This window comes from Melospiza georgiana, chromosome 23 (assembly GCF_028018845.1).
Source record: "Melospiza georgiana isolate bMelGeo1 chromosome 23, bMelGeo1.pri, whole genome shotgun sequence".
Taxonomy (NCBI): domain Eukaryota; kingdom Metazoa; phylum Chordata; class Aves; order Passeriformes; family Passerellidae; genus Melospiza; species Melospiza georgiana.
The window spans coordinates 10,539,013-10,563,196 of record NC_080452.1 but is presented as its reverse complement, the minus strand read 5'-3'; the positions used below and the strand labels follow the sequence as shown (position 1 = coordinate 10,563,196).

The 24,184-nt window shown below is 43.0% G+C and overlaps 1 protein-coding gene across 2 annotated transcripts in view; it reads right to left on the bottom strand.

Moving 5' to 3' along the window:
* Positions 1-293: 293 nt before the first annotated feature.
* The window catches only part of MAGI3 (membrane associated guanylate kinase, WW and PDZ domain containing 3), a 54,552-nt gene continuing 30,661 nt past the window's right edge, over positions 294-24,184 (bottom strand). The window contains exons 5-22 of one of the 2 annotated variants that reach the window (XM_058039619.1): positions 23,291-23,465; positions 22,434-22,513; positions 20,935-20,992; positions 19,799-19,893; positions 19,034-19,222; positions 17,044-17,643; positions 15,994-16,025; positions 14,098-14,251; positions 13,497-13,588; positions 11,632-11,824; positions 10,741-10,926; positions 8,802-8,987; positions 5,329-5,422; positions 5,118-5,238; positions 4,448-4,591; positions 2,123-2,261; positions 784-873; positions 294-381 (exon numbers count right to left, since the gene is read on the bottom strand). In XM_058039619.1, the coding sequence (XP_057895602.1) occupies positions 824-873; positions 2,123-2,261; positions 4,448-4,591; positions 5,118-5,238; positions 5,329-5,422; positions 8,802-8,987; positions 10,741-10,926; positions 11,632-11,824; positions 13,497-13,588; positions 14,098-14,251; positions 15,994-16,025; positions 17,044-17,643; positions 19,034-19,222; positions 19,799-19,893; positions 20,935-20,992; positions 22,434-22,513; positions 23,291-23,465 (2,588 nt within the window). In that variant the 3' untranslated portion in view covers positions 294-381; positions 784-823. The remainder of the gene's footprint in view (positions 382-783; positions 874-2,122; positions 2,262-4,447; positions 4,592-5,117; positions 5,239-5,328; positions 5,423-8,801; positions 8,988-10,740; positions 10,927-11,631; positions 11,825-13,496; positions 13,589-14,097; positions 14,252-15,993; positions 16,026-17,043; positions 17,644-19,033; positions 19,223-19,798; positions 19,894-20,934; positions 20,993-22,433; positions 22,514-23,290; positions 23,466-24,184) is intronic. The other variant, XM_058039620.1, reaches the window with a different exon arrangement.

The window sequence follows — 24,184 nt, the reverse complement described above, 5'->3', positions numbered from 1 at the left end:
ATCCCATGTGAGGGTATCCTTCAGCAGCCCCTGACTTTGCTGGACTGGCAGATCTGCCCCTTCTGGTCCTTGCTTCTGAACTACGTTGAATGATTCCAAACCCAGGACTCGAGGGACATTCCCATCTGTTCTTTGTTCTCTGGGGAGAAGACTGAGGCTTCCTCTCACACAGGTTTTCAGTTAAAGTGCTTATCTTGTCAGGCACAGTGAGTTCTGCTTGTTCCAGTTCCTCAGACAGCTGAACTCCGGTTGAAGCTTCTCCTGGTACTGCTAAATAACACATTTCAGATGGGAAAGCAGAATGGGAAGATGAAGATAATAATGGTGACTGTTCTTCATATATTACATTTGATGAAGCAGGATTGTAGCTATCCCAATCACCTGGAAGCAAACGGCAAGAGATTTGGTTAAACACACAAAAAGTAATCATTGGCAAACTACTGAGTTCAATTCAAAAAACATTATGGAGTAGCATACTTTCAAAGCTTTATTTAGCCAGCCTTCTGTATTGTGCTGTTCTACAACAAACCTGAGGATGTGATTTTAGAATAAAATATCTATGCTCAGAATGCCGGATTCCTGCAGGACTGACACGGTCTTGAATCAAAACAATTTTAAAGCCTACAAAGCAAAATTTCAAATCAAAAAGTCCCTGACCTACACTATTTGATAACAAACTAGAACTGTTATACCTCAAGAAATCTGAAACAGTGAAAAGTTGGGGTTATTCATAGCTTTGCACTTTAAAAATAGGAAGAGATGAAACAAGACATGCAGATTTACCAAGTCTTTAAGGAAAAACCAAGAAAAGCACTGAAAGCCCTTAATGTTGCTCAGGTTTCACGTAGGGACACAGACTGGAAGGAGCCAAACCTGAAGGAGGAAGAGAAAAAGCCCAGAAGTACATACCAAAAAAAATCACAGAGTACAGCAAGCAAGACTTCAATCAGAAATGTGGGATTAACAGCAAGGCAAGAGGCCATAAACCCTTCCCCACGCCACCATTTCCTTCACCTATCCCAGGCCCCACTCTAGACAGAGGGCTGGCCTGGACATGCTCCAGAGGTTGCCTTTTGTCTGATTCTGTTTCTACCTCAAGCTCAGGGAATTTCTGTGACCGGCAGGGCCAGCAGTGATGCTCAGGACCCTTTTCTAGCTCTCGAGAGGAAAGCAATTGAGACGGTTCTGAGCAGATTTTACCCTTTGAGTGAATGCCAGTAAGTAATGCTAGTGACTGAACACACAAAGTATTTGGTAGCTCAAACTGTGTGTTTGGGATTTTGAAAGGATAAGCTTGGCGTTGGTCACTGTGACTGAAAAACTCCTTATCAGAAAAAATGACCCTACAATTTAGGAAGTTTAGCCATCAGCACCTTGGTGTCAGCATGAGGGCTTACAAAGAATAAGGAAGTTATATGTTCTTTGCTTTAAAATGCTGCTGCTGCCACTGCCACAAGTCTCTGACACAAGTCTTGGGACTGCATTAGACACAAATTCACCAGTTCTGAACTCTGTGGGTCCTGCAAACATTTGCTCTGCTGTCCTTCCTGGGTTTTTTGGGTTGGTTTTTTTTTTGGCCTACAAAGCTGTGGTTTCCTTTTGTAGACACAGAAATCACCTTGAATCAAACTTTGGAGAGTAAAGTTGTCCCTTTCCTGCTTCCTGAAGTTTTGACTTTGAAAAACAAAGCATTTCATAACTTAGAAGGCTAAAATCAGAAGTAAATCCGTACAGAAACAAACTTTTAACAATATTGTAGCACGGAGAATTTTCATTTAAATTAAAAGGCAATCAGGGTTAATCATCATATTTTTATAGAAAAATTGGATTAGCTTGGACAGAGCTGAGAAGCTAATTAGAAATATGGAATAATTTCAGATTGTGCAATACTCCTACGTACCGTCATGTGTTAATTTTACCCCAAATATTCCTTGTATTTGAAAATAGATATTTTATTTTTCAATTTTTGTATTTTAATTTTCAATTTAATTCAATAATAAAATCACAGCTATCACAAAGGCAACTGCCAACTACTGCAGTGAACAAGCAGCAGAATCTCCTTATCCCACTTTACTTCCCTGCCTTGCACCCTCAAAATCAAACAGCCTTTGAGACAACATACTGTGATCTGGTATCAGTCCAGTCCCTGGTCTCAGCAGCAGCAAAACTTTATTTCCTCCAGCCTGAATCAGCTCAATGGCTCGTGTGTGAGTGATTCCTTGGGTAGGCTCTCCATTAATTTCCACAATTTGGTCACCAACCTGAGGAAACAAGGGCAGCAGATTAGTTTTTGGCAATCTCTGACACTGTGAACTGGTTTCTAATTTAGAGAGAAAAAGTAACAGAGGCAGACGCTTCTGTTTTCCTTCTCGTGCTAAAAATCCAGTGGGCATTAGTGACACCATTCCATGGATTACAAGCAGAATGTCACCCTAGGGTCTGGGGGTTCAGAGGTGCACAGAGGTTGTCTGTTCAGGAAAGATTCCAGAGATCTTAACTACATCTTCTATTTATTTACAAGTGATGAGGCAGATACGGATGTGCTTGAATACATTTTCATTGATCCTGGATCATGCTGTGGAGGTAGCACATGGATCAACCACATCACACGCGCCTGAGGTCACCTTATGCAGGAGAGGACACAGCACCTTCCCTATACCCACGGCCAAGCTGAACACCACGCAAACGGATTTGACGTAGGGAAAGGAATTGTTATTTTCGGTTGATCACATCAGTGATGAGGTTTCAGAGCGAGTAAACAATTCTCACAGGTACCAGGCAGGTAATTTCAGCCAGCGCTAATTTCCCTGGCTGCTGGAAAGGGGCTGGAATAGCATACCCCAAAAATAGTTCTCTATTAGGCAAAACTGAGAAGGGAAATGGGGGAAAAAAGGGAGCGGGAGCCTATCTGGCACTGCACACAGCAGCCAACAGATGTCACTGGTGTGTAACATTAGCAGCTTAAAGAGGCTTCCTGGCCTTTTTTGAAGTCACTCTGCAAAAGGAGGTCACTGCTGGCTCATCGTGGACAGGCTGGGTCTGAGACACACCTGGACAGTTCAGCTAGCTGGATGAGAAGTTCCTCCTCACACTGTTGAAGTACAACCAGAAAGAGACACCACATCCAGATGACAAGAAATTAAAAATGTGAATAACCTCAGGCTGGGCGAGCTCAGCCCATCGTGCTCTGGGCTGGGCTGGGGACTTGGCACATGCCAGCACTGGGAGGAGCTTAGTGTCGAGGATGGGAAGATCAAAGATGTAGCTCGGCACAAGACACCCAGACAATCCCATCCTGTGCCTGAAAGCATTGTCCAAGCACTCTCTGAACTCTGGCAGCCTTGGGGTTGTGACCATTCCCTGGGTAGCCTGTTCCAATGCCAGACCACTCTCAGAGGGAAGAACCTTTTCCCAATATCTAACATAATCCTCCCCTGACACAGGTCCAACCATTCCTCCAGGGCCTGACACTGGTCCTGTCTCTCAGGAGGAAGCTGCAGACCCTGGTGAGGTCTGACCTCTGGCTCTTCTTCTCTGGGCTGAACAATTTTTTTGGTTGCTTTGCCCAAAAAGCAAAGCCCTGGAGCTCAATGTGACATCACCTGAAGGAGGACAATGAGAAAAAATATGAGCACTGAATGCTAAACTTGTGCTGTCTCTCAAGCAAGTGGGGGAAAATACTAATTACTGTGAAGAACAGGATAAGAGAAGTTAGGAATACTAAGAATTCCACATCCATTTAAGCCTCACAGCAAGTATCTGTGCCAGCCCCATTCTGCAAATAGAGGACACAGAGAGGCAGAGCCTCGTGCCAGCAACAGGGAAGCACAAGGACTGCAAGGGATGGCATCTCATGGGCACCTGGCTCACCTTGATGCTTCAGTCTCTGAAAATCCAACCCTGGGCAGCAGCCACAGAGTCTCGCTTACCATTGTTCCTTCTGTTGCATCCATGTACTCTGCTTTTACTACAATATTTCAGAGTGAATTCCTTACACAAAGGCAAGAATTAACATAATATTTGGGGAAAAAATCAGGACTCTGTCTCCAGAAATGGCATAGAACAGCCACAGCACAATGTACACACAAACATTCCTCAAAACTTAATGGACTTGGACAGCGATTCTCCTCCCAGCTCTCTGGTGCACTGTGCAATCTCTTCTTGGGGTTCCTAAAATAGCCGTGAATACCTGCTACTCACACTCAGGGATGCTACTGTAACCCCAGCAAAGCAGACAATTCCTTTGGGACGGCCAGAGCTGTTCATGGTTGTCTCATCTAAAAGCCCATAGCCAGCTTTGCCCTTTTTCCAGGGACAGCTGGAAGAAGGGCAAAGGCTCAGATGCTGTTCTGGGACCCTGTGCTTGTGAAAATCCAAGTTTGCTGCCACTCTGGATAAATTAATGTATCAACTGCATCAACAAATTGATTAGAGAAGCGCAACTTACGTGGACTCTTCCATCCTTGACTGCCGGCCCATCCTCAGCCAGACGGAGGATGAATAAGCCCATGTTGTATTCCTTTCCTCCTCGGAGACTGAATCCAAACCCTCGAGGGCCCCTTTCCAACTCTACTGGGAAACAGCCAGCATTCTGTGCAGGAAGTCACAGGGAAAAAAAAAAAAAAAAAAAAAAAAAAAAGAGAGAGATGAGGACCTGTAGGCAGATTTAACCTTCTGTTTTTCTAGAAAAATATCACAATATTTCTCTATTTTGAGCACTTAAACAGCATTCATCCCAACTCAGGGATGACTCAGGGTAATGGTTTTAATCCAAGTCCAAACATTCAGAAGATCTTTCATTCTAATCTGAGATAGGCACAAAATTCTTGAAGAAACTTTGCCAAAGGGTCTATAGTCACTCCATTACAAGCATTTTGTGTTTCTTTCATAGCTATAATGAGTGTTCAACTACCCATAGGAGATAATCACATTTGAAACATGAGCAAAAACATTCTGTGAGACACTTCAGTATATTTTTATACACAACTGTTCTACCTGTATCCTACAGGGAAATGTTTTAACATTCTGCTTTTGAGAACTCTGTGGTAATGCCACTAGAGCGCCTTGATGGATGAGTATTCCCTGTGTCTCCACACCCTCTAGATGGATTCTTGTACCTGGGAATGACGGCTGCCAACACCTGAAGCAGCATCCAACTGTGCCATGTGCTTGTGCTCAGGCCAGGACAGCCGGTAACTATTAGAAACTTCTTTTCCAGCTTCACCTTCTGTAGCTCCCCTACGGAAAGGTGAAAGGACGTGGATGTTGCCTTCACATTAATACCTCTGGCCATGCTTTTCCCACCATTCCCAGCCCCTTTTTCCCAACCTGTCAGGGTTGATCGGTGCCAATCCCAGTGGTCGGTGCTGTGGGGCTGGGCTCTGCCTGGCTGAGTTTGTTCCTGATGGAGGACCACGTTGCTCTAGAATCCAAACAAAATCAACAGTCACAACTTCACAAATCTGCAGCCAGGACAATGGTCACCACCAGTGCTGGGGGCTACTGCTCCCAAGGAACTGCAGCCACAACACCTTGAACCAAGCTCATGTGGGCACAATGGAGAGAGGATTTTCCAAGCCAGGGACACAAGTACAGCTCATCAGTTCCATGGAATACATTCTTAGCAATTCTAGTCTTTATTTTTATTCTTTTACTCTGCTTTTCCTCTGGAAATACCAACACAATTGTATGGATCCTGACATGAACAGAAGGGTTTTAGCCTGTTAGCAACTTAATAAATGCCAGAGGGGATCAGGGCTGATTAGATCCATTGAATTGGTTCAGATATTCATTATCATAAGATTTTTTAAGAGATGAAGAACAATGTCCATTTGAGAAATACCCCTCTTCAAGGTAAGGGAATGAGGATCTGCAGGAGAAATGGGGATTTAGAGGTGAAGGCCCCATCAAATAAAGGGAAATTGCCAACTCATTTAAGGCACAACAGTTTTCCATTGCCCAGCTCCAGGTAAGGAACTGGTCTCTTGGGAAAAGGAGTTTACTGGCAGGCAATCAAGAGGAATGTTAAAGTCTTTTGCCTTCTCCCAAAAGCTAAGTGAAAAAAAAGGCTTTGATAAAACCATTTAAAATAACTTCCTATTATTTTTCCCTCCAGGGAAAATACTGTTAGTGTGCACTTTACAAACATCCAGTGCATTTCTGGAAAAAGCCCCATGTTTCAGGATACAAAACTGACACTCTCAAGAATAAAGAACCACAGCCTATGCAAAAAGCTGCCTCTTAGCTGGAACCTGAATGGCAAGCAATGGCCCAAGATGAACTTCTGTGCTGAAATATAAACTATTAACTCCTTTTCCCTGAAAGGGTTAGAAAGCCATCAATAATTCCCAGCACCAGAACTAGAGACGTTCCAGCCCCATTAGGTGCAGCACATCACTGCATTTCTTAATTAAGAACAAACAAATCCCATTAAAATACAAAAAAGTGCTCAAGAATGTTAAGGGGAGAGAAATTTAAAGCATATTACACTGAATTTCTCAGGTATGTGAGACCTCCCGAGCCCTCCACACATCTGCTTGATGCTGTTCTCATGACATGCCTTAAAGAGGTTTTTCTCTAGAGACAAAATGTCAACTTTTACTCCTCAGATTTTTAATTTAGAAGCATGGGCAAGAAAAACGCCATCTGTTTGTACAAATCCTGCAGCCCTCTCTACAGCCTCCTCTCGTGTGTTCCCAACTAATACATGACAAAAGCTGACAGGCTTCTGCTTTTGTGAAAAATGTTAAAGAATTTCTTCTGGCGCATGAAGGGAATTCATTTAATCCCATGAAAAGGAAAGATCACAGGCCTGTGAAAGCCTAGGGGCAGGGAAGGGGACCAGGCAGAGGTTTTGTTGCCACTCTCAGAGGACAAAGCTAGGGAACAGCAAACTCTATCAGGGTTTCTGCCTTGCGAGGCTCAACAGCTTCCAGCAAAAAGGGCACTTTGTGTTTTTGGAGCTGTATCCTGGATTTTCCTGGGTGTGAAGCAGCCTTGTGAGGCTCAGCTCTGTCCCTGAGTGTCTGAAGCCTCGACTCGCCCACATCCATGCTGGATTCCCCCACTACACAGGGCTCTACTGGGAGCTAAACTCTTATTTCTTCAGCTACATCGAGTGGAATTTTAAAGTGGAGATATATTCCCACTCCAGTGGGACCAGTTCTGCTTCTTTCTCCTTCACTGTCACAAAATTCTTTACATCTCAAACACGCCAACTCCAGCTCCTCTGACCCACAGATTTTTTCTGACTGATCTTTTCTCTGGTTTTACCACCTGCTACTGAGGGGTTCTTTCCTCTCTTTGTTGAGTCTCCCCAGGTTGTGTTTTCTCTGTATTTTGGCTCCAAATCTGTAATTGAGGCAGTGGGAAAGGTTTTACACAAAGTCCATGCAAGGTCATACACAAATAATGGGTAGAAATATGATATTCAGAAAATTTATTTTGAAAACAAGTGGAAGGTGTTCCTGTCCATGGCAGCCCCATGGGCTTTCAGGTCCTTCCAACCCAAATCAGTCTGTATTTGATGACTAAAAGCTGCAGAGAAAACATCACCCATGGCAACTGCTTTGAAGTGTGTCCCTTCAAACTGGAATGAACCAGATTTGATAAAAATAAAAATCTTAATAGAAAAATAACAACTTATAGAGGTCTCTCTACTTCAAGCATTAAAAAAAAGGAATATTAGGTCTTTGAAATTCTGCGTTACAGGCTGAGATGGCATGTTAAATATTTGCAATGAACGTGAAATTAGAGAATCATCTGCTGGCTTTATTCACAGCCTGGCTCTACCTAAGTCTTATTTCAAAGGTGAAGAAAGCCAACTTCCTGACAAAATAACGATACGGACTTAATTAAGCAGCATTCAAGAAAAATGCAGGGCAGGAAAACAGCTTTTCTCTCCAAATTACTGGATTCTATATATTTACATTTTTGTTTGGAAACAATATCACAGTGCATGCAGTGTTACATGGGAGCTGTCATTAAGTCACAGTCTCCGAAGATGGGACTTTGCAGTACCTAGGAGTAACTTTGCTGCTTAGGTGACACAGCAGGTTTTGTAGGTGCAAGATTGGCAGGAAAACCCTGCCAAGGCTTTTTTCCCGAGTTGTGGGATGTGACCCTTTTCCAAAGGGGAGCTTTGGCAGACAGAACTGCAGCATGTTTCTGCTGCAGGGATGCAGCATTAGGGAATTTGTGTGTTTTAACATGGGAGAAAGCAAAAACTCATGGTTTAAATGGAGAGATTTGGAAAGCAGGAGTCCCTGTGGCCTTAGAGCAGGGACAGAGCATCCTGGCAGCACTGGCCGCATTGGGAAGAGAGCTCTGGCAGGACCTGCAGCAGCAGGAGCTGGGCCCCTGAGCTGAGGAGAGATTTTCTCGCTAAGCATGATCCTGTGGCGGCTGCAGCCCCCTGAGGGGTCATTTCTCTTTGGCCGGAGAATACAAGGTCCAGACAGGATGTTTCTATGTTAGCGGCATTTTCTGTCTCTCACACATGAGAATTTCTCTCACTCTTCACTGCATTGTTACTAATTTTAGCCCCTTATTGGGTACAAGCACCTTATTGTGGCAGCTCCTCTCTCTATCCCACCTGCCTTTAGCTCTTCCAGAGCAAACACATGAGCTTCCAACTTATTCAACTTCCAGGACTTGATGATCCCCATGGGTCCCACTCAACTCAGGATATTCTAAGATTTACTCCCCTAAATTTCCAAACATCTTCAAATGCTCCATTTAAGCCAATAAACTTCAGCAGTGATAAATACCCAACTTTGATAGTGTGGTGGCACCTTCCTTACCTTCCTCAGCCACCACTGTGAGGGTCACCACGTTGCCTGCATCTTTGATGAGTTGCACAATGCTGTCATGGGAGAGCTCCACAATGGACTGGCTGTTTACCGCTGAGATTCTATCACCCACCTTCAGCTTCCCACACTGGTCAGCCGGGCTTCCCTCGATAACCCGCCCGATCTTGTGAGGAATCACTAAGAAACAAGAACAGGCACAGCAACACTGTAAGTATTCACAAAATTATGGAATATCCTGAGCGGGAAGGGATCCACAAGGATGAAAATCCAAATCCTGGCCCTGCACAGGGCAGCCTCAAGAATTCTACCATGTGCACAGCAGATAAGCATCACATAGACCCAGAACTGCCAGTCACAGAATCACAAAATATGCTGAGTTGGAGGGACGCACAGGATCATCAACTCCTGGCACTGCAGAAGACATCCCAAAATCCAAACAAATCCCATCTTGTGCCTGAAGAGTGTTGTCCAAACACTGCTTTAGCTCTGGCAGCCTTGGGCCTGTGACTGCTTCCTTGAGGAGCCTGTTCAGTGCCTCACCACCTTCTGGGCAAAGAAGCTTTTCCTAATATTCAACCCAACTCTCCTCTGGCACAGCTCCAGCTGTTCTCTTGGTCCTGTGACTGGTCACCACAGAGCAAAGATCAGTGTTTGTCCCTCCTCTCCTGCTCCAAAGGGTGAAACTGCTTGTACAGGACACACCTGCAAATAACGAGGAATGCTTCACTGTGAGTGAATGGAGATGCCAACCACACAGCATGGCCTTGTCACGTACAGGGTGCTGTGCCTGAAGCAAAATGGCAAAGAAATGGATCATATTTGCAAAGGGATGAGTGAGAATGTATGTCCCTGGAGTGCACCAGAACAGTTGGTTTTACCATATATAGTGTAGTTTTCCATTTCATGCATTGACCCTGACAGACAGTGTGGGCTCAGAGAGACTTACGGCCATCCACTGTAACACAGACATCCAGATGCATGGGCAAGCTCTTCCTACTTGCAAACAAAAATTAACCCTTAACACACTTTAAAAATATATCAAACTTCTCCTGCTGGGGACTGATTCTCCTGCCGGCGACTGATTCAGTTAGGGGAGGACCTGAGCAGGGAGCCTGTGCAAGGCCAGCAAGGTGCTACATCAGATTTGCATAGATCTGACTGCTTTTCCTGGTCTCTGAGATGAATATGCACTTGTAATAATTGTCTCAAATGTCCTCCAACTCTCCTGCCTTGGTTCCCTCAGTTCACCCCAGAGCGACACCATGCCCTGCACAGACTCCTCCAGAAACCAAAGCTTTGGGGCCAGAACAGACAGACTGGAGAACAGAAGAAATGTTCTGAGAAGTAGAAGGCAAAAAGTTCGATTTCAGTCCTTTTCCCAGAGACGAACGCAGAGGCAGAACTAAAGACAACTATGCCTGAGCTGCCTCAATATCTCACAACTGCAATACCAGACCAGACTACTTTTTCATTTTGATGATCTTTCTAGACAAACACACTCAAAGACAGTAACAAGTTCATAGTTTTCCACCAAATACTGTACACTGTACTTCCTCAGATCTCCAGAATAAGAATTTTTACCTGATTAGGTAATATAAAGCCACAGGTGAAATTATACTTCCATTAAAATGCCAATGAATTAATGCAACATCACTAGAGCCTGACAAATATCTACATCCCAAATGCTGCCCTGGGACAAGTGCACACTCTTGGGTGAGATATAAATTCCCTTTTCCGCATTTCTGTCACAGTTGGGTGAACAAGAGCGTAAGTATGAAGAAAGACATACCAACACTCAACTGGCTGGGCTGTGCCAGTGTGAGTGAAAGCTGACTATGAGGGAAACACCAGCACTGCACAGGAAGAGATATCCGTGGAGAAGCCCCAGTGAGGTTAAGCAGAGGCAGAGCCACCAGGACATGGCACTTACCCCCAGGAGGAGGTTTGGTCTTGGAAGTGAGGATGACAAAGCCAAATCCTTCGTTCTCCTTCCGCTGCAGACGGACGTCGTAGACCTCCGGGCATGGCTGGTTGGCAAAGTCGACACGGTTCAGCCGAGGAGAGCCGTTCTGTGTCAGGACAGGCTGCGGCTCCTCCTCCTCTGCCTGCTTTTCCCCTTGCAGGGAACAGACAAACAACAAATAAGGTACAAATCACACAAAGCAACTTCAGCACAACCCTGAAGCTCAGTTGTCAGTACCAGTATGAGGTGGCAACAGCAGTTACTAATCAGAGCAGGGGGCCCTTGTCAGCTGTAAATCCCACCCCAGCTTTGTCATTCATGGAGTCACAGACTAATCTTCTCTAAAGTGTTGATCTGGACACTGATCTAAAACTGCAGCATCTCAAGATCTTGCTCTGAAACAGCTCCAGTTTGAATACAGTTAATCTTCCTACACTCTAGTGCTAAAAGACTTGAGAATACAGCATATAGAAGGTGCCCCTACCCACGGCAGGGTGTGGGAAGAAATGTGTTTTAAGGTCCCTTCCAACCCAAAACATTCTGGGATGTTGAGAAAACAGACTGCATTATCATGCAATTTCCATAGCACTAATGGCTGTTCTAACTGCTACCTGCAAAAAGGTTTGAAGAAACCACCCCTGCATCATAACTTTCAGAGCCTTACCTGTGTGAGCAGTGCAAGCTAGCGAGCAACAGAGTCCAAGCCTCTTAAATTCTGCTTTTCTCCATTTAAGAGTTATAGCTCACTTTCCTCAATCTCCGGCTGCTCGGCCCCAGTGCAGTAATTAAGTTCCAGAGCAACTTCAGTGGATTTGATTACAAGCCCTAAGTGCTCTTTCTAGGCAAGCAGACACCTACCACTGAAGATGATCTTCCTCCGGACAGTGAGCAGCACCTGCCCGTTTCGTGCAGCACTGGTCATTAAATCCAGAACTTGCTTGTGTGACTTCCCTTTCACAGGGACTCCATCAATGCACATCAGCTCATCCGCTGCACGCAGCCTCCCGTCCTTTTCCGCTGCTCCCAATGGGATTATGGCTCCAATATAAATCTGTGAGCAGAGTCCAGGGGTTTGAAAGGGAACGTGAGTTCATCAGAACACACAGTGGTTGGAATCCACGTGAATCTGTGCCGAAGAGGTCTTTTGGGGAACATTTTTTTAAAGATTACCTCACTGTCCAGCTCTAGCAGAAATGCAACCAGCAAGTGTACTCTGCACAAGCTGATCTAGTGGAGACAATCTGGAGTCTCAAAGCATTCATTAATACTTCAAAAATCTTTAATCTATATTTTTGTCAGTTTTTCTCTCTTGAGCATGTTTGCCAGTTTATTAGAAAGAAAAATTTCTGAAATGAGCACACACCATGTACTTATTATATATATGATTTCCTAGATATTTATGACACAAAAGCCTCTGACATTCAATCTACTCTATTTTTATTTTTTTTTTACCAAGACTGAGGAAGAATGACTGGGGAAGAAATAAAAGCTTTTGAACAAACTCAAGTTTGTTTCTGAAAAGTTGCTTATAGACAGTTCCACATTTCAAGTTGCTTCAGTTCTCAGCTTTTGGTAATTAGATAATGAATTCAAACACCAACAGTTCTGCCTACCCCCCACCTCAAAAAGTGCTACTAAATATAATACAGAGAAGAACACCACACTCAATTTCACATGCTAAAATCATTTTCAATTAAATGGAAGATTAAGGGTAACCACAGCTAGTATTGCTGGAGGTTAAGAATGGCGGGCAGCTCATCAGTACACAGCACTCAAGACCTCAGCTCCACACTTCCTAACAGCTATGGGTGTCATGGAAACCAAACACCACAAATGCTATAAACAGAAGTAACAGTCTCTGTGTTTGCTTTTTACTTTAAATGCATATTAGTGAGGGAGAAAGAAAAAAAAAAAGGCTAGCATTGAATCACAGCTGGGAATGGAAAAACCTAATTCCTTCACTGTAATTGGAAAACAATCTATGCAGATCTATTCCAAAAGCTTTTTCTCTCCACTTAAACAGCTTAAAGAAAGGTCCCTGATATATAGTACAAGTCTTAGAGCTTCTTCCCAAAGAGAAATTTATGCATGTTTGAAAATACAGGGGAGTCGCCTAAAACCTGCCCTTGGAGAGCAGACCATCCAGGGGTGTCTGGTCTGGCATTTGCCCAGCTGCCTCCGACACAATGCATGCCTAAAAATCCAACGGGAGAAGCAGGGAATAAAAGGGGTGTGTCACCATCTCAAACCTCATTTCACTGGGCAGCAAGGAAAGGAACAGCCTAATGAAATTTTGACAGAAGGAGCAACCACTTCCACTCAGCTGCGTCCCAGGATGCGCTGCTGTGCACAGCTCACCAATGACAGATCACTACTGGGATCAGAATCAATGGGCAAAGGCTGGGGACCAGCATGGCCCTTCCGAGGGCTCCGAGACAGGGCAACAGCTGTAGAAACACCGCCAGTGTCCTCGGCCCGACAGAAAATTGCGGCCAAGGATGGGCTCGGTAGCGGGAAAGGCGCAGAACCTTGGAGAATGGAGTCCACGAAGAGGGGAAAAAATAAAGGTAATGAGGACTAATTCCTGATCTCTGAAAGGCAGGTACGAATCAATCAATTTTGCCATCACTGAGCTGTCTGGATGGGATGATGGGAAATGGGGATGACAGAGTAGGATCATTCCAACAGCAATACTGTGAATAACTGTGATCAGTTTCACTTACAGGCTGATCTGGTCCGTCCCCACCAAGCACCCGGAAACCAAAGCCTGACTCTTGTTTTCTCAGGAAAACATCTAAATCTCTTGTGTTTGGAGCTAAGAAAAAGAAAAACAGTATTTCAAAACATGTAAGGAGCTATCCTGGATATTGAGGAGTTCTTGAAGGATTATGCTTTGGTGGTACACTCTGAGTCTTCTAGTGACAAAACACAGCAACCAGAAGTACAGTGATATTCTCTTTCCAAAATGGTAACATTAATTTTCAAAGCAGAAATCTCAACTACATCTGTGCAGCAGACCAGGATAAAAGCCACTCTGTAACACAACTCAGAACTACTTCTATAAGCAGGTCTACTGCAGTTTACTTCAGAACCACCCTTGACATTATTTCTGCAATTAACTGTTTTACTGAAAATACGGCTGAAACATAACTTTATCTTTTTTGTTTTTCTGATTGCTGTTTGAATGATGCATTACTTGAAACGTTTTATCCACAGCAGGTTAACAAACTTAGCAACAAAGTCTCAGTAGTTTTACTACACATGCAAGAAGAGAAAAAATTCCCTCATAACACAGTATTTTCAAGATGAAGATGATGTACTTACGTTTGTCCTCATAAATTGTCTTAGACTTCAGGTAGACTTCAGACGGGTCCAGTTTAGGAGAGCCTGGTCGCACAGCAGAGGGCGGGAAGGGCATCGGCTGCGGAATGGTATCGCTGACAGCTTCCAAACTCCCGGAACTGTCCTGCCTGTCCTTCTGAAACAGCCCACAGATGCAAAACCCACATTAAATAAAGGCATGACTACACTTGTGTGTGCAAAGACAATGAACACCATGCAGAAGAAACAGACAGGAAGAAAGGAACAAAATTACAGCTTTTCCAGTGGATACATCTGACCAGAGTACTAAAGTCTTCCTCACTTGTACATGAGTTTCTACTGGAGAATAGCATTGGAAAGAGTTTGAAGTGACTGACTTTTAAGGTCACTCAGAAAGGAGTGAAGATGGGCAGATGCTGGTAGCTACCAACACATGGGATGAAGTGGGGCAAAAGGACTGATCATGTTTGAAGAAGACACCGAATCCTTGTCAGGTGCCTGCCTGGCTGTGGGCCACAATCCAGCACCAAAGGCACACGCTACTCCTCACCAGCACTGCCTCCTGTCCTTTGCCAAGCTCCTCCCCACAAGCGCCAGGGTTGCTCCTAGCATGAGCTGTTTGCTGGAGCAACATACAACTGGGCAGGAGGACACACCTGGGCAGTGTGAGGTATTAAAAACTTGCCTTTTTCATCTTTTCATGATCTGACAGCTGCAACTCTCCTGTTCATGAGGCAAGGACACCTTGTGGTCCCTCATCTAAATCCCCAATCAATTATGCAACAAAATAACTCTAAATATTTCTTCTGCACTGAAATCCAGCCTGGAAAGCTGGCACGTGGCAGTGCATTCCAAACCACAGCAGGAGCAGAACAGATGTAGATCTGCCCTTTCACCAAGAGCAGAAGAAACTGCCCAGAGCCATTCAGCAGTTTGACACTTCTTGTATGTTTATAAACACAAGAACTTGCCCTTTTTAAGTGAATTATTTTGCCACACTGCTTAATGCCACTGAGCATCAAGCACTCTGTGGGCTGCTGCTGCTGTGTGTGTGCTGGAATAGAATGCCAGTACCCAAGTCCAAACTATTTTTAGCACATTGCCATGGGATCCATGCTGACAGGACCAGGGCCCTCCAACTGCAGGGATTTCTGCTCTGATTTATTCAGTGCGGGCAGGTGGATGCTTGCAAGGAACTGAATCTGAAGATCTTATTGAGCACAGTCATCTTTGAGCATGCTGAACATGTGTGCTTGTGTCATTCCACTGCTGGGACGCAACTAAGGTTGCACTCAAACAGCAGAATAAAGATAGAAAGAGAAGTTACAGCTATGTTCTTGTGATGGGGTTTTCATAAATTGCCCTGATTTGTTCTGTACAAGAAGCATTTTTAAAGAAGTATCTGTGTTCGACCAGTCTAATTTACAACAGAAACCTTCATAATAAACATAAGCATTAATATCAGCATTATTAAATCAGAGGTTGCTCTATTAAGACCAAGGATTCTTTACTGAGCTAATACATATTAAAGATGTCCTGACAGATCAAAATTCCAAGAGCAATGAGTATTGAGCTAGGAATGTACAGCTCCATAGAGACTTGCTGAAAATATGGATCCAAAGATAAGCATTTCCAAAAGAGAGCACTAACCAGTCCATTAATTCTATGCGAGGACTGAGAAGAATCAAAGGATCATAAACTTCCTTTAGGAATGAAAAAACAGATACTGTATTTTGTTTCCCTTTTAATGGGTACTCTAACTTAGACGAAGAATTTTTGCCTACCAAGCAGATGTGGTTTTGCTAAACCATCTTGCAGGTTATCACAGGTACTAAAATCCAGAGGAAATGAGATTACAAAGCAGGTCAGAAACAAGTTAAATACATCACCAATACTCACTCCTTTGGCAGCTTTAGTAGGGGAGGGTGGACCTGAAGAAAACAGAAAGTAACTTTAATAGGAGGTTACAAAAAGTTTCAACAACATTTCAGCAATATAATCAGCTGCCCCTGGAGTAAAAATAATAGCAGCTGATTCACTGTGCTTTTAAATGGCAAAGTGACCAAAACCACCACTTTAGAGAAGTCTCAGTTAGAACAGAAAGCTGTACAACAATGAAAAATATCCATTTCTCCTTCTGCTGGAAGCTGGTCAGCCAAGTCACCCCTCAGTTCACGGGATAAGGAGACTTATGAATTTGTCTGAAGGAATTTCACTTGCCACACAGAAATCTAATTATTTCCTTAGCTGATTAAGGAACAGTAGTATTTATACAGAAAAAGATCCAGAGACTTTTGCAAATACCAGAGGCCGAAGTCAGGGTTACAATAAAGCCTGAAAGGACACTGAATGGCCACGAGCTGCCTCATAATTAGTTCAGATTCAGCTTCCTTTGAAAGACGGACACTGTCTACTACAGTTTCTGGGGAGAAAATGCATTCTGGTCTGTGACTGACAATCAAGGAAGGGGTATGAATATGCAAAGGAAAACAGAATTTTTTCTGCTATTTCCAGTGATCAGCACCACCTCTTCGCTAATGCTTCTTCCCATCTCCTGCAATCCCCTGTTCTTTACAGACACAATTACTAGAATATATTTGAAGAACCGCACAAAACTCAGTCCATCATATGCTTTGCATTACACTGGAGACCATGTGTTTGCTTTAGCACTCCCGAGAGACTTGGAAGAGACAGTGCATAAATGTATCACCATATAATTGTTGAGGGAAAAAGACCCAAAGAAAAACGTAACTAAAACTTCAAACAAAACCCCAGCAACATGCTCTCACCCTAAATAGTGAGGGGTATAAATCAAACTTAGAACATAATGGCTCAGAGATAGAATGAACTGCTGCTTAGCTGTCAAGACTGGACACAATTTAGATATCACATTAAAATAGGACTTTTAAAAACTTATATCCAATATGACAACTGCAATTTTGTCTGTACCTCCTCTTAAGATAAGCAGGGGCACCTCTGCTCCGACTGGAAACTGCTTGAGCACCTCCACCACCTGCAAGTGGGTCAAGCTCTGCACATTCTGATGGCAAATCTCCTTGATGACATCCCCTTTCTGTAGGCCTTGGCACCACTGGCTGTCCAAAATCATCTTCACCTTCTGGCCTGTGGGACTGTCTGCAATGGCAAACCCAAAGCCTTTAGGCCCTTTGATCAGAGGGATGGTGACCAGCTCTGGCTGAGAGCCTCCTGAGGAGGCAAAGGAGATCCTTTGCTCTGCTGAATCCATAGAAGGGCCGTTCAGGCGACCATTGACCAACACTTGCCCATTCTGGTCCAACACAACTGTTGCCGCTACTAAATCTTGGCTGGACATGGAAGCATCTCCCTTGGCCACCGGCGGACCATTAATGACAGGCGTGGCTGTCACTATATCCACCACAGGGTCTTCATTGTCATCAGGAAGAGGGTACCCACGACACAAAGTCATGTTCACATACTGATTGATGGGAATGAGCTGAAACATCTGGACAACATCTGCATGGGTATGGCCAAGGACACAGCTTCCATTTATGTCCACAATGACATCACCTGTTACAAAAGAAATTTTGACGGTGTCAAAAACAGAAGCAAAACCTTCAACAAAAGCCTACCTTGCAGAAATCACAGTGCTGTCTTCAAATTAATAACTTAATAACAACTTAATAACTAGTGTCTGGGATGTTACCTCATGGCTAATATTGTCAAAAAGCATAAAGGATTTCCTCTTTGCATTTATTCTACTTCATCTCAGGACACAGTGTGCTAAATATATAAAGTTTAATCTGCAGCAGATTTAAAAAATGATACTGTACAGCCACAGGAGATGAAGCAGAGCACGTACACTACAGCAAGCAGATGTCTTCTACTTTAATTTATATTGCAGAGCATCCTAAACCCAATGCAGAATAAATCGGATTTTTTTGGCCTCTTGTTTATTTTAGGTCTGGCTGAACTTTAAGCTAGGATTGTGCACACACACATACTCTTACACTGCTGCCACACGTGGCTAAGAATACATTTTCAAAATGAACTTATGCGGGCTTCAGATCCCAAAACCTTGTTTCATGTTTTCATAATTTTTATGCGAAACTTTGCATGTGAGGTACAATATGTCCTGCAAACTGTCCTAACCCTTTAATGCCCAGGCATCAGTAAAACAGGATCTCCCTTATTCCATGAATTACAATCAGAATAGCTGCATGTCTTTTCCATTCCAACAGTTCTGCAGGATTGTTTACATGTTTGCAAAGGTGGAAAACGAACCACATACAAACAAGTTCAAACAATACATCAGCAACAAAACAGGAAATTGTTCCATTTTGTAAGTTAATAGTATTTATCATTCAAAGTATGAGTTCTTTTACTCATTTGCTCAAGAGTAAGTATTTATGTTATAGGCAAAGAAGCATTTCACCTTTTCTAATACGCAAACCAGAGGTTATGGTAAGGTTACAGGTAACTTAATTACACATGTAATAGCCATGAAAAAATGCATAAGTCCTCATGGGTTGCTCATCCCTCTTCTCTCCTCCCTTGTCCAGCTCACACACCTTTGCTTCCTTACTCCTGCTGTGGGCTTTTTGCAGTTTTAATAATCGGTGTCATAGTTTCTGGCAGCAACAAGGCAAAACAGACTAGGATTCAAACACATTATTTTTACTTCGCTTACAGAGAGAGAAAACATTCTATGAATAAACATGAAGATAAGTGTCTTTGGTAAAGCAGAAATACTGAAATCTCCAGAAGTGCCCTTAAAGTCAATTTTTATCTAGAATGCTGCTTCTTTTCCTTTTCAGCCACTGCTCTGCACAGATCTTTCACAAATATGAAAATATTTTATTTAGTGAGGATGTGTATGGAGTCCTCCAACCTCCTGTGCCTCAAGCTGTGTTCTCCAAAGCACCCCAGGAAATGGAAGTTTACAGAAATAACACTTGACCTGGAGCAATTCTTCCATCTTGTGCAGCGGGTCCATCTTGTAACACATTCTTCACCTGAAGAAACTCGTCAGGCCTGTCCCCTCCGATGATTGTGAAGCCAAATCCCATAGTACTTTTTTTCAGGGATGTTCTTATGAGTGCTCCAGTAAGCTGGGATGGATCTCGAGTGAAGAGAGACCTTCCTGGTCCTTTAGAATTATGGAATACAGAGACAGGAGGGCAGTAAGCCAGGGTTGATTCTGGTTTTTAAGGTGTCACAAAGGTTAATGACTTGTTTATAGTTTATCAGCTTCTGAAGCAGTTTTAAAGGATAAACAGACAGGGAAACGCTACACTCATTTTCCAGCTGAATTCAGTGCATGGAAGAGAGTTTTTCTGAACAAATTGCAACAGAGCTGTATGCAAACCTCCCACCTCAAATTCCCAATTTTTGCCAAGCTTAAAGTAGATCAAAAGCACAAAAACCTCCAGGTGTGGCTTTACTTGCACTTCCAGATGGCTCTTCTAACCCTCCAGATATTCCAAAGCTGTTTATGAGAACCGGCTTCAGAACAACCAAAATTATTTAGAAGCAGTCTTAATGTGTCGGTTCAATTTTAACATGAAAAAATCCTTCAAAAAACCCAAAAGATCTTGGAGGGTAACATTGCAATGGCAAGCAAAAAGACAAGGCTGATGCCTTCATGAATTCCAGAACGGGATTTTTATAAAGCATACTTGCAGATAAAAATATATGTGACAAAGAACACAATATTCAGTGATACCTGATTTGGAAGGGCCAGCATCAGTCTGTCCTAGCTGTTTTTTCCTTTTGGCTTCCAATACTGGGTTTTCAAACTGAGTTTTCTGGTTAATATGACTGCAGACATACAAAAGGTAGGTCAGGATTTCAACAGAAAACAATGACTCCTTCCCAAAAAAGACAACCCCAAAAAACCACATCTACAAACACTGTTTTTTTATTATGTCAGATGAATGCTCTGGAGAAATGAACAAAAAACCTCTCATAACTAATACTGAAAATATGCTCACTCTTCCAGCGGTTTACTTACTTTGAGGCAAATAAAATTTTACTTCCTTTAATCGCCAGGCAGAGTTGTGATAGTTTAGATCTGAGCAAATCTGCTTTTTCTCTTGACCCATCGACCTATACTATTTACAAACTCAGGTATCACCTTTTCCCTAGCAGATGATAGAGAAGTACAGCACAGGAGGGAAAAACCAACGAATTTGAGCATAATTCAAATTTTGCTAAGTGAAAAATGTTTGCTCGTTCTCTGAAGCTACATTTTCAACTGTACCATTTTTCTTCTCCATGGTTAAGGAGGGATTTAATTTCCTCTGGCCTGAAGGAGATTCAAAAGGGCTCCTGCAGCAGTTTGGTGGTTATTGACTTGGCTTTTTGAAGACAGCAATGATCTACAAGTTATTTTTACTCTTTTAAAGTTATCAGGTGCCACTCTTAAGTCAAGTGACTCTGTTTTTGTTAAGCTAAGAAAAATGATATGAGCTCATTCCCATCTATAAATTATTTTGGTTGCAAATTGCTTTCTTTCCCCAAATGAAAAACAGTCCTTAAGTCTTTAAGGTTACACTGTGGATCTTCCCTCATGTCCATGCTACCAGAAGTTTGCGCCATGAGTTTGCAACCCAAGAACTGGTTTTCCTGGATATATTTAATAGTTTCACAGAATCACAGAATGTCTTGGACTGGAAGGAACCTTAAAGCTCATCCAGCAGTTCCACCCCCTGCCACGAGAATGGATACTAGACCAGATTGCTCCTAGCCCTGGCCAACCTGGCCTTTCACTGCATTACAATCTCTACTTACTGGGGATCAAGGACTTCAGAGTTTCATGCTCAATTTTTTATGTATGCCAAATCAATAATTAGCACTTACTCAACATAGTATGTCCCATATTGAGGGTCTTCTATTTTCTCCCATCCATAAGGAAGTTCTGCAATCAGAAAGACCGTATTTTCCATTTCAGGGGAAAACTATCCACAAATATCAGAGTTTTCATTAAAGAACACCTAGACTCATGAAAAATATGAGGAAAATTCAGGTCTCGTTTTCTTCCCGGATGAAAGGTAAAAGCCTGTTCCAGGGAATCTGAAGCCCTGCATCTCTTACTTCTTCTTGCACAATGATGAGCCTTGTATTCAACGAAATCACACAACTTAAAACATATAATAAACTTAAAGACTTGTCTGTACTGAAAATTACATGCAAAAGGCTCCTTTTTATGGCAAATTCAGCATCTGGTAAGAGGGTGCCAGCAGCTCATGACTGACTGAAGGTAATAAGCAGTTACCACAGAGGTCAGCTTATCAAGTTTATTGTTCTAGTTATCTTGACCATGGAAATTTAAATATTAGAATAATGAATATAGTCAGCCAGACATTTTAAGGATAAATTTGCCCTGCAATCTTGTTTGAGGCTGTCCTAAGTTTGACAATAACAGGAATTTCCCTAGCACATGACAGCATGTTACCAATTACTAATACCAGTATTGCTCCACAGGGTCTGACTAAAGACCCAATGGGTCCATGAATTTAAATATTGTTCATTTGGATATCCTGCATCTCCGTTTAAAGAGCTGCATGTACGTTTAATAAGCAGCAGTATGCAGCCAGTATGCAGCCATTGCTCCAGCTGGCTTCATTATGGATACATGGCTGTTAGGCTGGGCAATTTTGGAGGATGACATGTCATTCTGAGCCTGCTTCAGCTTTTGGAACACGTCAGGCATTTGCTGAAAACAGAGCTACCGACAGAGCTACTACCTACTGAAACTCTTTCCTAGCAGACTAAATTGCCCACCTGTGTAGGAAATGGTTGCAGAAATTGCCTGGAGGCTACTCACCTGGAAGTCTTGAAGGAATTTAAATCAATCAGTCAGATTGCTCCCTTAGCTTCTGCATTCAAATACTATGTCATATGCAATAGTTATCATCAGCAATATGTATTTTGCCACACCTTCTTTGTTATTCCTATATTCTGTTACTTATGGACCTTCTTCTGCCATATTCCTCCTATACAACTGTTTCCAGTGAGATCATCACTCACGTGCAGCTTTCTCCTTAAGAATGACACTGGAACAAAACATCTCATATTCTGCTCAGGAATGTAGATACACCTTTTGTTTGGCCAGATTCTACTATTTCAGGGAAAATACACCAGCAAGTGTTAGAGGCACAGATCCTCCCCCCAACCCCCCCAGTCCTATGTAAATTCCTACTGCCACCAAACAGGTGACACTCAGCACTATGCTGCCAGCTCCAGAGTCACATCTACCCGGGAGAAGCTTCTTCCACAGAAGTAATGGACTGCATCCAGTTGGAATAAACTCATACATTTATCAGTGACAGGTGGCAAATGCATTCTGAACATCTCACCTCCGTCTTCACAATCTTCAGGAGCTTTGGCCTTCTTACAGAGTCGGGGATCAAGCCATGTCGTTGTCTTGGTGTTGTGACTGTAGAGCAGAACACATGCCAGTAAGAGAACTCTCTCACACTGAAGAAACTTTACTTCAAGTATTTACTATTGTAGGAAAATGTAGACTTTAGATAATACAACCTTTATTTGTGCCTCAATCACATCACAAAATGCTAAAAAGAAAAGGAACCAGCACACTGGAGACTCTCCAGGGCACACAGGAAGTGTTAGAGGCAGAGATCCTCCCCCCAGCCCCCCAAAAGCTCATATGGGAACAGCAGCTGTTTCTACCTGATAGGAAAAAAAAATGTCTAGCCTCCTCATATGCTAAACTTTCAGGAAGGTTTCTGTTTCATTTTTGCCTTAGAACTCATAAATGAGGCAGTTTTACATGTGCACACAAAAGTTACTTTCCTACCCTGGGCTTTCATCTGGGCTATTTGTATTTTGAAACATCCATTCCCAGCCAAGGAACACAAGCAGAGAAGAGAAGCTAAACAAGGTCTCAAATTTCAGGGAAATTTGACATAGAGAAGGTTTCCATGTCACGTGTCACTTAGCAATACTCAGCTAGCTTTGTATTTGTGAGATACAAAACTTAGAAAAAACAAACTGACTTTGTAGGCGGAACCATAAGGTCTTCCTGCACAATGGGAATTGTACCGAGCATTCAATGAGTAAGGAGTGTAACAGTAGGAAAATAGTAAATTTCATAAAGAAACAGAAGCAGCACGAGAAGAAGAGAGGTGAAAGAGCAAGCTTTCCAGACTGCAGCCACCAGCATTTGTCCCCTCCAAGGAGTTGAGTTACTCACTCAATGAAGTAGATCATGCCAGTATCCGTGTAGGCCATTTCCCAGTTCTTGGGTAGTGGTTCCAGGGTCTCATCCCTTGACAAATAATTTCTGAAGTCCATGTTGCTGCTTGTCTGGTTGTAGCTGGGAACAGGTTTCATCCAGTCAGGAGAATCTGAATGTTTTTCTTTGTTTTCTGCAGTTGTTCAGGGAAAGTGTTTGTCAGATGCTTATGTTGTTTCTCACAAAGAACCACCCTCTTAATCTGGCTACAAGTGGATGTCAAGCATGTCTCTCTATGTGATGTGCATTTTTTCACGTTTTTTTTCAGCTGTGAACTTCGAAAAGCTGACATGAAAACACTGAACTCTGCTCTTCCCCTGCCAAACAGAATTAACCTTGTATTATGTGCCTGAGCCTACTCTGAAAAATCAACACTGGCAGAAATCCAAGTTGACTATGTTCTGTTGCCATTTCTACAGAGAGAACAGTGTTTGTAATGCCATAAAACAATCAAAAAATCCTACTAATATTCCTCAAAGAATCAGAAGGAAATGTAGAGAAGACCCAAACTGCCAGTAAAATAAACAACACCTTGCTACAAGCCACAACTAGAAAAAAGATCCCAAAATTTCCGGCAGGAAACTTTAAATAGAAGTCTCTATCCTTCAGAACTGAGGTTATGCTTGATACCCTCTGTGACATGACAATGTCCACGACCTTCACCCAACCACCAGCCTGACCATTGGCCCCTCTGTGGTGTTGCCAGCCCTGAAGATGACAAGACTAGGTCAGGTCTGGTCAGTGTAACACTGTCCTAAACAGTCACACACAGGATCAACTGCAAATGCAATGTGACAGTTCCTCTCCACCATCAATTCGCCCCCCTCCAGATGAGTAACCATGGCAGCAAAA